The sequence below is a fragment of the Panulirus ornatus genome, chromosome 59 (assembly GCF_036320965.1).
Source record: "Panulirus ornatus isolate Po-2019 chromosome 59, ASM3632096v1, whole genome shotgun sequence".
NCBI lineage: Eukaryota > Metazoa > Arthropoda > Malacostraca > Decapoda > Palinuridae > Panulirus > Panulirus ornatus.
The window spans coordinates 22,480,894-22,495,450 of NC_092282.1; the positions used below are offsets into that span (position 1 = coordinate 22,480,894).

General features: G+C 46.7%; 1 protein-coding gene across 1 annotated transcript in view; it reads left to right on the top strand.

Moving 5' to 3' along the window:
• Nucleotides 1-14,557, top strand: part of LOC139767233 (chondroitin sulfate proteoglycan 4-like) — a 470,609-nt gene that overhangs the window by 447,532 nt on the left and 8,520 nt on the right. The window contains 4 exon segments of the mRNA XM_071696375.1: nt 42-1,959; nt 3,790-4,029; nt 8,253-8,393; nt 8,820-9,050. Coding sequence (XP_071552476.1) covers nt 42-1,959; nt 3,790-4,029; nt 8,253-8,393; nt 8,820-9,050 — 2,530 coding nt within the window.

The following is a 14,557-nucleotide window of genomic DNA, read 5'->3' on the forward strand; positions in this document are numbered from 1 at the left end:
CTCTGTTGTATTGCACTTAAGTGATTTTCCTTTTTTTTCAGAATATCCGTACTTAACTTAAAGGAACATGAGAACGGATACATCCAGAACGCTCAATCCCCTGGCTCGCCTATCCATTCCTTCACGCTGGAGGAACTGAACCAGGGCGTCATCTCCTACGTCCATCATGGAGACCCCAACACCAAGATCGCCCTCAAGGTCTCCGACGGCATAGAGACAGGAGAGCCGACCATCTTGAGGGTGGCCGCTTTTGACCTGCAAGTGTACCTGGTCAACAACACGGGTCTGAGTATCACCCACGGCAGCTGGTCTTTGATCACGCCCATGAACCTCTCGTACACCACCAATGCCCCGGAACAAGACCTGGAAATCCACTTCGACATCACGGGTCTGCCTCGTTTCGGTGCCGTTCAGAGACTGCGAAGCAACAACCGCTGGCAGAATGTGAACCAGTTCAGCAGTCGGCAGCTGGAGAAGGAGAAGGTCCGCTACAAACACACTTCCAGGGAGCCCAAAGAAGATGAGTTCAGGTTCAGGATATCCGCTGGTGAACGCAAGTTCCCAACCGAGTACACCTTCAGGATCTCCTTCGTGTCGGTGACAGTCGATGTCATTAGGAACGCCGAGTTGCTCATCGACAGAATCCAGGAGAGTTTCATATCCGAGGGCTTCCTCCAGAGTGAGACCAGGCCAGACCCGACTCCCAGTCGGAATATTATGTACAAGATCATCTCCCTTCCTCTGTACGGCTCCCTCTTCTTAAGCTCTGGAGACCTGACGCAACACAGGCAGCTGGAGAAGAGTGCTATCTTCAGCCAGGAAGACATCGCGAAGGGCAGGATCAAGTACAGGCTTCACCGCAAGAGCTACTCTCCTCTTCGGGATTCCTTCCAGTTCCAGGTGACGAGCAACGGCCGTTCCAGCGGCGTCCATACTTTCAATATACGCCATACGCCACCCCCCGTTGACGCGAACATTGTAGTGGAGCGACTGGACGTACAAGAAGGCTCGAGGGAGAAGATCACCGAGAAATATTTGAATATTGAAGTTCGAGACATAAAGAATATCGTGTACAATGTTACTTCGTCGCCAAGGCACGGCTCACTTAATGTAATTGACGAGTCGATGATTCTGCCGGAGAGAATAAATACGACTTTCTTCACGTCTCAAGAGATCAAGTCGGGGTCAGTGTTTTACCAACACGACGACTCGGAGACGACCAAAGATCGCTTCCACTTCGTGGCTCTGTCTGAGGACCCAGGGGTGGACTTCCAGTACGTGGGCGTTATGCATTTCCAGATCATCATGATCAACGACAACCATCCCATCAGGGTCATGGAAAAGGTCCTCAATGTCGTCACCCAGAGCGAGAGAGTCGTGACCTCCAGCGACCTACTGTATATTGACCCCGACCTGGACACCGAACCGACGCAGATCCAGTACACACGACGCAAGATTCCGAATGGGGACTTCTTTCACGTGGAGGACCGATCAGAACCCGTGTACCTCTTCACCCAAGAGGACATTGACCGAAGACGCATCGTCTTCCACCACAGTGGCCCCTCTTACGGCAAAGCTGTCATTTCCGTCACCGATGGCCACCTGTCCTCGACTGGAATCCTGGAGATCGTAGCCTCCGAGCCCTTCATCGAGATAGTGAATAACAGCGGCATCATCGTCCCGCGAGGCCAAGAGGCCATCATCTCGAACTACAACCTTAGCGTCGAGACCAATATGAATGCTTGGGGGGCGGCCATTGTCTTCCAGGTCACCAACCCCCCTCGCTACGGACGCCTGTTGATCAACGGGCAGCCAATCGCCAAAGATCAGTTCACAGAAGCCAACCTCCAGAGCGGCAACCTCAAGTATGTCAGCAAGGGAGACCCCAGCTTCAGGGACGAGTTCCGCTTCCAGGCGAGAGTCGGGGACACCGCTACCGATGGCATCTTCGAAGTCAAGGTGAGGTAAAACAGTTACTAGCACCTAAGAATTGTCTTGATGGGTCTGAGGTGCAGTTACTAGCACCTAGGAATTGTCTGAGGTGCAGTTACTAGCACCTAAAAATTGTCTAATGGGTCGAGGTGCAGTTACTAGCCCTCATGAACTGTTGTAATAATTGAAGATTGACTTCGATGATGGGTGAAGATATTTACTTCTAAGAATGAAGTATTGAGGACAGTCATCACTAACACTATCAAATAATCAAAACGAGAGATTTTTTAGGTTAAGCCACGTCTAGATATTATCATTTGGTAGAGAATTAATTTTTTCCACGGTTTTACCTGTTCTTGTTCACCTGTATAAAAGTAAGATAAGACTCAGAGATAATAACATGTTCTAAATTGATTCAGGGAAGAACATGCTATAACAGTGCCTTGTTAGTGGGGGGGGCCAGAGTTTCGAGGGCAGTTATTACAACCTAAGATAAGAATGACAGATACCTCAGCCAAGGGAACTATAGTCGTCTTTAGTATTTTGTATCACAATATTCAGTGCACATCATGCTATATATTTTTTTTTCATACTATTCGCCATTTCCCGCGTTAGCGAGGTAGCATTAAGAACAGAGGACTGAGTCTTTGAGGGAATATCCTCACCTGGCCCCCTTCTCTGTTCCTTCTTTTGGAAAATTAAAAACGAGAGGGGGAGGATTTCCAACCCCCCGCTCCCTCCCCTTTTAGTCTTCTACGACACGCAGGGAATACGTGGGAAGTATTCTTTCTCCCCTGTCCCCAGGGATATATACATATATATATATATATATATATATATATATATATATATATATATATATATATATATATATATAGCTTATTTGAATCTGCCATTTGCAGAAGTTCTTCATATCGATGGTATAACTCCCCGACGAACAGAGAGTTTTCATAAGAAAGAAATCATCCTTTTATGATGCAAGTCGATGAGATGAAAAGTTAAAAGTTAAAAGAACGATCATCACTTAATGTCTTTACGAACGACTCGGAACTTTTAGTTTGGCTGAGTTCTTGAAAACTGGCGAGTTTTCGAACGAAGGTTTGATCTCCCTATGACATTATTGCTCTGTTCGAAGTGTATGCTTTCATAGGCGGGTCTCTTGAGTTTACTGGACTTAGTGAGTTTGTCTCATTTGTATATATAATGAAACCTCAATGGTCTCTTTAGTATGTCTCTTGTTCTCTTTTTTTTCCTTTTGTTTATCGTTTTCTTCTTCAAACATTGGCCGTGGACCTCCACCTTCCCTGTGCCATATCCTCTTCACTGCCACAGTCATCTCTCCCTTTCGTCCTCCTCCACTCCATATCCTCCAGTTTCCCACCTCCCTGTTCTGCTGCTACCATCCATATTCCTCTCTTCCTTCTCCTCTATCTCTTCCATCCTCTCTCTCTCTCTCTCTCTCTCTCTCTCTCTCTCTCTCTCTCTCTCTCTCTCTCTCTCTCTCTCTCTCTCTCTCTCTCCGTCGTTTAACGTACATTATTCACCATCCCTCCGCCGACCCCGACCTCCCATCCGTCTCCCAGCTTCCTCCCTCAGCCACCCACCCCCCTACGATGGCGCCGCTCACTCTCCTGTCGCCTCTCTCAGCTTCCTCCCCTCAGCCACCCCTCATTGTCCTGTCGCCTCTCTCAGCTTCCTCCCCTCAGCCACCCCTCACTCTCCTGTCGCCTCTCTCAGCTTCCTCCCCTCAGCCACCCCTCACTCTCCTGTCGCCTCTCTCAGCTTCCTCCTCTCAGCCACCCCTCACTCTCCTGTCGCCTCTCTCAGCTTCCTCCCCTCACTCTCCTGTCGCCTCAGGTGTATCCTGAGAGTTACTGGGAGCCGCTGGTCGTGCTGAACAACGCTACCCTCAAGGTGGAGGAAAGTTCGAGGGTCATCATCGACCAGGCCGCCCTGAACATCATGCACCCCAACATCGCCCCGTCAGACATCACCTACGTCATCGTCCAGCGGCCTCAGAACGGGTACCTGGAGGTCGACCTCGGCCAGACGACCACTTCCGAGTACGAGGACGAGGCTAGTGCTCTCCGGCCAGAGGTAGGGTTGTGTTTACCGTCGATTGTAAATTTGTAAATGTCGCTGTGGCGTGTAAGGTGTAAACGTACGTTTAGCTGAGACGGTGCGGGCAACTGAATGCCCCAGGCCAGGCCATCTCATTACCTCTATACATATGTATACCTTAGCCTAAGCTACGTACCCGGTGTCTCGACCAAACATTAGGGGAGGATGAAGAGCTGGGTTGACTGTGGGCCAACTGCCGAAACCAGGATTTGAACCTATGTGCTCGATGATCTGTAGCAAAAGTTCCATCTCATAGACATGATAGCCATATATAAGCTATGATATATTTTTACATTATCTTCTCGTAATGAGACGTGTTCACGTAACATACCTATCATTAATAATGATTGAATAGAATTGTGTAATCAGTTTTGTCGTTAATAGTGACTAAAGAGAATTATGTAATCAGTTTTGTCGTTAATAGTGATTTATGAGAATTATGTAATCAGTTTTGTCGTCAATAGTGACTAAAGATAATTATGTAATCAAATTTGTTAATTGTGACTAAAGAGAATTATGTATTCAGGTTTGTCGTTAATAGTGGCTAAAGATAATTATGTAATCAGGTTTGTCGTTAATAGTGGCTAAAGATAATTATGTAATCGGGTTTTTCGTTGATCACTGGTAATGGCTGGAGCCCAGGCAGTCGAACCTTGTAACTCTTTCGTTACTCACTCCCTCTTGAGCTAACACTTGAGACCGTTCGTGAGTCTATGGCTCCTCCTCCAAGCCTATCCTATCACTCGATCCACAAGTTCTTTCCCTCCTTCGATTAGTGGCTCAGGAAGGGAGGGTGAGGGAAGAAGGGGAAGGTGTTAGTCGGGGGAGCAAAATGTGTAGAAAATGGGCCATCCTTGTGCAGTATAAGATGTATAGTGAAGGGGTATATGTATTATCTATACATAGTTACATCCGGTATGTTGTGTGCATGTGTGTGTGTATATGTGCACCATGTCTTTACTCTTGAGTGGGCACACACACACACACACACACACACACACACACACACACACACACACACACACACACACACACACACACCAACCTAAATCTGAATCCTGAAATTCTGAAATTGATTTATAGAAAGTTCATATTCTGGGTTAGGTTAGTGTATCAGTCCTTGGAGTTAGGGCCGAAGGAGCGAGCAGCAGGACAGAGACGTATCGGATGGTGATGTATAGAGAGATCAACATGATGGAGCATAATAACAGTTTGCTGTTGTCTGCATTTGTGAGAGCCTCATGTTCCATAGTGCATCAGGAACGCCAGGTTCCTGGCAACCAATGGCAAGTGACAAGAGCTCAGACCCTGGCAACCAGACGCCTAACAGAGCTTGAACCCTGGCAACCAATGGCAAGTGACAAGAGTTCAAAACTTGACAACCAATGGCAAGTGACAAGAGCTCAGACCCTGGCAACCAGACGCCTAACAGAGCTTGAACCCTGGCAACCAATGGCAAGTGACAAGAGTTCAAAACTTGACAACCAATGGCAAGTGACAAGAGCTCGAACCCTGGCAACCAACAGCATGTGACAGAACCCTGGCAATCAATAGCAAGTGAGAGAACCTTGGCAACCAATGGCAAATGATAGCTCAAACACTGGCAACCAGTGGCAAGTGAGAGAGCTCGAACGCTGGCAACCAATGGCAAATGACAGCTCAAACCCTGGCAACCAACAGCAAGTGAGAGAACCCAGGCAACCAATGGCAAATGACAGCTCAAACCCTGGCAACCAGTGGCAAGTGAGAGAGCTCGAACCCTGGCAACCAATAGCAAGTAAGAGAACCTTGGCAACCAATGACAACTGAACTCAAACTTGCCCTATTCGGACGAGGCCGACGCTTGGCAAATATCAAGAAACTTTGGTAACTGAGTCGTCGTAACAGCTGGTATCAAAAACCCGACACAACTTGCAATTTGCAAGGCTATACCTCAAACCAATCGTCACTCAAACTCTTTCTGCAATTTTACGCAATCACAGGGAAGGACGTGCCATTACTGCAAGAAAAATGTTCTTTCTTTCTCCAGTTTTACCCAAGTGGAAATGAAAAAAAAAAATGGGTTTTGTAAATGTAAAAATCAAGGCTGTTTTTTACATTGAGGGTACACTAATGAGGCAGACTGTTAAACTCCGTTCAGATAGTGAGGGGCAAGACATAATGTACACCCTACAAAACAAAATGTCCTTACCGTTTTTGTTTTAAACTATTTGATACAACGGACGAAGGAATTTGACAAATGCCTTAACGTCTTGCGTCGCACTTAAGTCCTGCCTTCCATATACTTCTTTCTCAATGTACGTAAAACGAAGTATATAATGTAGAGTGTACTGTTTTCTGACAGTTGTAATGCATCGTATTTAGTTTTTCATGTCGAGAATATCTGCTGTACAGAGCAGCTACCATAATTATAACGAAATGCGTCTAGAGTTCAGGCTTGCCAACTCTACCGAGACAAGAGGAGTCGTAGTATTCATTTCCAAATGCATCGGTCACTTCTGCAAAGATACTTTATTTGTTGTGTGTACATATGGTGCTCCTAGCAACCCGCTCGTCACTGAGATACAATATTCAGCACCCTTCTCGTCACTGTGAGAGAGAGAGAGTATTCAGCACTCTTCTCGTCATTATAAGAAACAATATTCAGCACTCTGCTCGGCACTATGAGACAGGAATCCATACAAAGGTATCGTTCATGTATGCTGTGTGAGCTGGTGTTACAGACCTTTGTCTTAATCAAATTTTTCTCTTTTTCTTTACCCTAAATGGCTTTGAGAGGGGCTTTTTTTTTCTTTTTTTTTGCCAGTGCCATGTTGGTCACTATATATAAAAAAAAAAAAAAAGTATTTTGTTGATACTTATAATTTTGGACATTTTGACTTGGTTTTCATACAAGCTTTCACTCGTGTTATAAAATTATTTTCAGTTTGCTCGTCTTACACACACACACACACACGGGCCTCCGTGGTGTAGCGGTTAGCGTTTCTGGTCCTGTGTCGCTACAGGCTCTCCCCGTTTTGGGCCCACATGGGGTCGAATCCTGGGTGCGGAAGTCGGCCTACACTCAACTCAGGTGTTCATCTTACCCTTAGGGCTGCTCAGTAAATGGTACCTGTGTGTGTGTGTGTTGGACGGTACATGTATACAATTACTTCCCCATAAATACCATACTATTCCTCTCATGCCACCATGCCTTTCCCTTCATTATTAGTTTCCAGGTCTTTCACTCAACACCTCCTAAGATTTATCTACAGAATCTTTCTTCACTTTTTCCCAATATCACATTCAACTCAAAATTCTTCATTAATGATTTCAACTCCTCCTTATCCTCAGTGTTTCCTGTCACCACATTTCTTATCTCATTATCTCTGAACTTCCACACAGTTTCACCTCACCCACTCTACTCGTATCATCACGTCTCCTGATTCACTCACAGGGTAGGCCCCTAGATTTTTGAGAACATCCTTTGGTATTTTGAAAACTTATGACATTTCTCTGTCCACCACCCATTGTTTGTCCTCTCCTGTCCAGAAATGTCATGTATCAATCATGGTTTTGTCCAAAACTGGAGTCAGTGATAGGGTTAGATTCTGTGTACAAGTGCGTTAGGATCTTTGCATTGTCCCTCTCTCCTTTAAGAATCCTATCGACCCATAATCAGTATTATTATCCAGCACTGACATTATAACAGAATTTTCACACCGCCACTCATCAAGTTGCGTACCTTAAAGTTTTCTTTAAAGATTCCCTTTATCTCTTGCCTTTGACGATCTGGCGGAAGGTATGCAATTGTATGACACTGTGATGAAGCTGGCCAGCCACTGTTTGTTCCTGCTGTGTAGGATGGTGATGAAGATCTTCTTTGAGACTGGATGCGTCTGGGGGAAAAGTGCCAAAGACCTTACTGATGCCTGTGTTTCTTTCATTGTCACCCTTGATAACAAGGAGCTAATGACTATACTCTGAGGCAGATTCAAGAGAGTAATTCTCCATTTCTTTTAGTGTGTATCAGGTGTTCTTTTGTGAGAGATGACATGGGCTTCTGGCTAGGGTTGGAGTTGCTGAAGGCCTGTCAGTAACTTGTCCAAAAAGTCAAGAGGTCAGTTTCTGCCTCGTTGGATACTCATAGTGTGTCATTAGCCTCCACTTGTTCTTGTTTGCATCCTCCCAGTCGGTGCTGTAAGCTGCGTCTCTCACAGGTGAGCGTGTTCGACCAGGCGCTGATCAATGAGGGACGCGTCCAATACGTCGAGGTTGGGACCAACGTCACTAGCGACCACTTCGTGTTTGATGTTACCAACGGCATCTCCAGCCTCTCCCGCCTCGTCTTCACAATAGAGGTAAGAGGTTCAGGATCGTGTGTGGTGTTCTAGGATCAGGAGTAGATTTTAAACCGATTTCCATTGATATCTGTGATTCTTTAAGTTATCCTCGCAGGGCAACAGTCAGTAAGGTATTTTGTTACGGTTGTAAATTTAAGAGCTTATAGTGAAACTGCCTTTCTTTCACCTCCTTGCTGAAGAGTTGCATCAGAATTCAGTGGAATACAGGGACGTCATTTGCAAGCATTCTTCAGTTGTAACCAGTTCCTCTTAAGACGCACGACACTGAGGAACAAAGTGGACTTCGATTTGCTCTGTGTGTGTGTGTGTGTGTGTGTGTGTGTGTGTGTGTGTGTTTGTAGGGTCTGGAAGGCTGTGTGTGTGTGTAGGGTCTGGAAGGTAGACGTAAGGCAATCGTCTGATCTCTTCTGTCTTCTTGTTTAGGTAATCCCGAAGACCATCTATCTCTCGACGGGTCTGCTGGAGGTGGACGAGGGGTCGCAGACCATCGTGACTGCATCCGTGGTGACCGTCCTGACGGACTACTACACCAACAAGATCGCCCAGTACCTGGTGGCGGCGCAGCCGATGGCGGGGCAACTGGAGCTCTCCACCAGGCCCGGACAGAGAGTGGAGGCCTTCACGCCGCTCCAGCTGGAGCAGGGACTCATCTCGGTGAGTGGAAACGGCCAAGAGTGGAGTCTAGACTTGGCTAAGCGAGTAGGAACGACTGGAATACAGTCGCCCTAGTTTGACAAGGAGAAACGATTAGTGTAGATTGGTTTCTCGATGGTTGGGAGCAATTGGAACATGGAAGTATTTGCTGCGAGTGGCAGCAGCTGGAAATAAGATCGTATTCTGGCTTATGGGAGCAGCTGAAACAAGGGTAGAACTTTAGGCCATGGGTTCATTTCGACTACAAAAAACTAGGGCTCTGAAGACGCCCTGAAGACTACACCATCAGGTAAGTTAGGTTAATGCATAGGAACACCCTGGGTTACAGGCTTATCTCGTTGGGTGGAAGTATATATTACGATGGGTGGAAAACCCTGCACACAAGGTCTTACAACAGAGCAGCGGAGGAATCTATCTGCAGAGGACAGACGTATATCTCGAATAGTAGCAGCTGGCGCTTGGGGGCTTGTTGAGTAGCGAACAGCTGGAGAAGAGACGTATCTTGATAAATGCGAGCAGCTGGAACTGCTCCATTGAAATTAAAAGCTTGTGGTTAAAACTACCCGACAGCTGGAAAACAAACATTTCGGTTCGTGAGTGCCGCTGGAACAAGGGTTTGTTAAGACTTCAAGTGGAAGCAGCTGGAAGAGGAGCTCGACTCAGGGGGCACATGGGAACCGAAGCGACGGGGAATCAACTCGTTGTTTCGGGTCAGCTGCAGCTGGCACGGACGTATATTGATGAATGAGAGCAACTTGCTCTTGGGGGGAGAGCTGGAGTCCGGGGGCAGCTGAGGCAGCAGCTGCCCTTGTTGAAGTAGGATTAACTGGAGTTTGGACCTACCTGGATGAAGAGGATCGGATGCCTGTGGTACTTCACGTGGTTTATGGGAGCAGGAGGATCTGGGGTCTTGTGTAGGTGAGTGGGGGGAATCTGGTCAAGAGATCTGGTCTTGGCGAAATGGAAACAGCTGATGTGAGAGACTTGATCTAGGGTACAAGAGGCGGCGGACACGTAGACCAGGTGGAACATTCTCTGTGAACAGGAACGGGTGGAACAGGGACTTGTCTTTATGAATGAGAACAGGTGGAACAGGGACTTGGGTCTGGGAATGGGAACAGGTGGAACAGGGACTTGTGTCTGGAAATGGGAACAGTTGTCTAAACTGAGTACAACTGGAGTGAGGAATCTGGAAGCGACAGCGGATGATGGAAATTGTATATCAAAGGAAAAAGCAATGAGAGCCGTGGCAAAAGACATCTTTGACACAATAAAAGGTAAAAGTAAATACCATGTATGAATACATTGTGAAGGTCGGTCGGGAAGGTGGCGAGACTGATGCACTGAGTGACTGGCGGTGACCCAGAACCATGTAACTTTCCACTTGGGGCGCCAAATTCTTGGTTGGGGCTCCTCCACCCACCAGCTGTCGCTCGGTGCTCCATCTGTCGATAGGAACCTGAACTGCCACTCCGCACAGTCCAAGGAGGGACTCTTGGGCCTTTCAAGAGAGTTGCCCATAGAGGAAATTAGGGTACCGTCATCCTGCAAGGGCTTCAGTAAGGAGCCAGTGTTGTGTGTGTTCTGTGAAGAAGGAGCCTGGTGTCAGTTCCCTCAAGTTGTGTTTAAACCTTTTATTTCGTCGTTAAATCAGACTACCACCCTCACCAATGAGCAACCAGGCAGAACATACAAAGTCTCCAGCTCTTTTCAATACGTCTTTCATTTGCTACGTGTCTGTCCAAATCAGCTGTGGTATCAGAGCCAACTGGTTCCACACTGGCATATGTGTGAGAAGATCATAACAAACCTCACCACCAGTAACGGAGGAAGCCCCTGTGTGTATGCAACACACCATTCGCTCTCTGGAACGGACAACAGAGTGACTCCCACTCTCGTCTTCTACATCTACAGGTAATGAGTTACATGAGTGCTTCAAGGGGCAAGCAAGTCTTCTCTATCATTAGTGTTGGAGGAAGGTGTCCATGATTGTCGTGTTGACGTCCATATTGAGCTGAATGGATGTCAGGCTGAGCCTCCAGGTCGTGGGTCCATATAAGGGTCCAGTAATTGGCACGCTTTTTTGCGTGTGTTCCAGAGGGCTATCAGAGGTCGAGTGTAGGGCTTTATTCCAGTCGTGTTTGCGAGAGGAGATTTTGTATCCATCCATCAGTTTACATCCGTTGCGTCAGCCGTTTGGTCACAAAGAATGGATATCGGTTTTTGTTTTGCAGGGGGAGGCTTGTCCAGTGTGTGGTGGCAAACATGGAGAGGCTTCAGTGTTTATGTGGAGTTTCCTTAAAAAATGCTGCCATGACTTTAGTCTACCACCCCTTGCTAGATATCTGGTAGAACCCAACTTGGTTTGTGCATTGAAGGCAACATGCTACATAGCTGTTGACCAAGTTTAACTCCTTTGGTATACGTTAGTATGAGCCTTCAAGGGTCATTATATACTGCCAAGTTGTAAGTAAATTGTATACACAGATATGCAGAGTCAGTGTCTTGACACTACAAGACAGCACGAGAGCTCACCCGTGCGATGCATACAGAACACAATGTATCTCTCACGGCGCGGGCAACTGAATGGGCTGATCGAGTAGGCCGTCTCGTTTACGCAATATACATCTATGGAGATTACATGTTTACACAGAAGACATACACGTATATTGTCGCGAACATAAACACCAATAAAAGCACCAAGAGACAAGAATAACATACAATAAGGACACTGTTGCACTCGCATATAAACAAATACACACGCGCGCAGAAATAAAAACGAAACCATATAGAAACAAATAGACACTAGGGCTCACACAGACAAACAAGCGAGGACATACACAAGCACAACGAACACAAACACAAACTAACACCCACACGCGCAATACAAACACCCACACACACACAATACAAACAACCACACTTACAAACACGTCTCAAACAAAGGTCGATGAACTTGTTACAAAGGTCAGGTCAGTGAAGGTAGGTGTCGCTCCCACAACACAACCACCTTGGCATCAGATTGTCCCTGAACATATTGTATGGAGAATTAGAATCCCTTCATCCGGTTCGATTCAGTGCCGAATCCCCTAAGGCGCAGTGTTGATGTTCCTTTCATTCGACATCAGCCACCCCCATCTATGCCACACTGCTACCGTCATTTATCATGCGTTGCATCACCCGTTGCCCGTATTGAGACACACCAGTAGTCAAACATCTGGTTAACATCTTAAATTACGTTCGAGTGTTACAGCAAACACATATTAACTATATGGTTTTCATATGACGCCCCCAACGAGCTAGCGCTCTGTAGGTCAGTTTTGTGGTGCAAACTGATTTCCGACGCAGTAGTACGTCACCTTGTGACACTCCATCGTGCAGGAAACCAGGGCTGGAATGATAAGCCGAGGATGTACGCAGAAAACGAAGGATAAATACGTTACTCCCCGTCATTTGAGTTCACTTCTCGAGAGGATCTGCGAGATTACATCTAGCTGACGTGCTCTTAATCCATACCCACTACTAAGAGACACAGTGACATAGTAACAGTTCATCCAGTCCTCAGTGAACTATGCAAGATCCTCTGTAAATCCAATTGGTTTTTCGAAGATCTCACAGTACGAAGATACAGCATCCCAAACACGTCAGCATTAGCCACAAGCATGACAGACTGAATGAGCTGTGTGGTCTGAACAAGCAGGAGTCTCCTCCTTGCCCTTCTGTGAAAAAGTGGCGCAGCTTATTCACAATGACTTTCCCCAACATCTGCCAGTGACCCCCACCTTTTTCTTGAATCCACCTGCCGCCTAGAGTACCTTCCAGCCCCACAACGACCCCTGGAGCCAGTAGGTGAATGTGAGATCACAAATAGTGTACACATCCTGAAACAAAAGAGCTCCGCTACACCTACTGACTCAGCTTTGAAAGTCGAAAAAAAAAAGAAAAATAATAAAAGGCGTGAGTGAGGGCTCTTCCCTGAACTAGTCAAGCCCCTGTGTTCCATCATCAGGACCCCTCTTCAGTACTTAGAATGCCCCGTTGATTGGAGGACAAACGAAGAGTTTCCTCCCACACACACACACACACACACACACACACACACACACACACACACACCACACACTACTAAAGCTAATGAGGCCACAATCTATCACAGTGAGTTACGACCCATTACCATTAGCCTCAGTCTCCAGATTGCTCTGGAAAAGTTTTCTTGTTTTCTGTTTGGGTCGCAGAGACCCACCGTGGCAAAGTCCAGAGACCCTCAGAAGTTTGGCTACGTGAAAGGCTTTCTCTGCCACACACACTCTTATGCCACTGTCCTGGTCTGTGTCAACTGCAGCAGAGAGACACCGTCTGACGTCTGTGGTTCTTCCCTTGATGTTTGTCATCAAAGCTCTCGATCTAGCAACCTATAATCGTCTACTATAAAGCTGTGATGTTTTGTCCCACAGTTCGCAGACTTCCTCTGTGAGCGTCGGAAGGCTGCACGCTCCTGACGGGGCTGTCTTCGCCTTCCACCCCATAACCTCTGATGTTCGACAGGGCGCAGGCCTAAGTACCCCTGTGTTTCCTTGTCCGTATGAGTGATGCCCTGATGAACGCACCTGATGGTCGGAGGAAGGTCAAGTTATCAAGTTACTCTGTCCTTGCGTTGACAACACCGTTCTCGATTTCGCTGTCCTCCAGGAATGATACAGTGACTAGAACGAGTTGGGGTGGGGCCTGGAAGGGAAGCCCATGGGATGAGTGACGTAATGTAGACAAAGTTGACATACTTATTTCAGCACAGGTAAAGCCTAGGTACGTATTTCAGTTTATTTCAACACAGGTAAAGCCTAGGTACGTATTTCAGCTTATTTCAGCACAGGTAAAGCCTAGGTACGTATTTCAGCTTATTTCAGCACAGGTAAAGCCTAGGTACGTATTTCAGCTTATTTCAGCACAGGTAAAGCCTAGGTACGTATTTCAGTTTACTGCAGCCTATGTTAAACCTAGGATACTTCAACTGATATACTGTAAGAAGAGAGAGTGTCACTAGGTTCAGACCCACGTAGGTTCGAATTCTGAGCATGGCGGTCAGCTTACACCCAAAGCAAGTGTTCATCCTTCCCTCGGGGCTTGTCAGTGACTGAATTCCTGGCTTAGACTGGTGTGTATGTGTATGTAATGGACACAAATAAGAGTAAAGACGCGGTACATATCTACAAGGTTAAGAGACGAGGCAACACGAATGTAAAACTCTCATCCCCCTAACACAAAGAAGTTATTACAGGTAGTAATTCACACACCCACACGCCTGGGTTCGAAGCCTGCATTGATGTACCAGTCGTTTCCACTTTTTAGAAGACCTCTCTTGCCCAACGTACAACATCCACGTTGAACACACAGGACGATTACTCACTACAAAGTTTGACCTGTTGTCCTGCTCGATGGACGTGGCCAACTAGTTAAACGCTGCGGAAAACCCATTTAAACATAAAGGTCCTCCAGGATTAAAAAGGCAG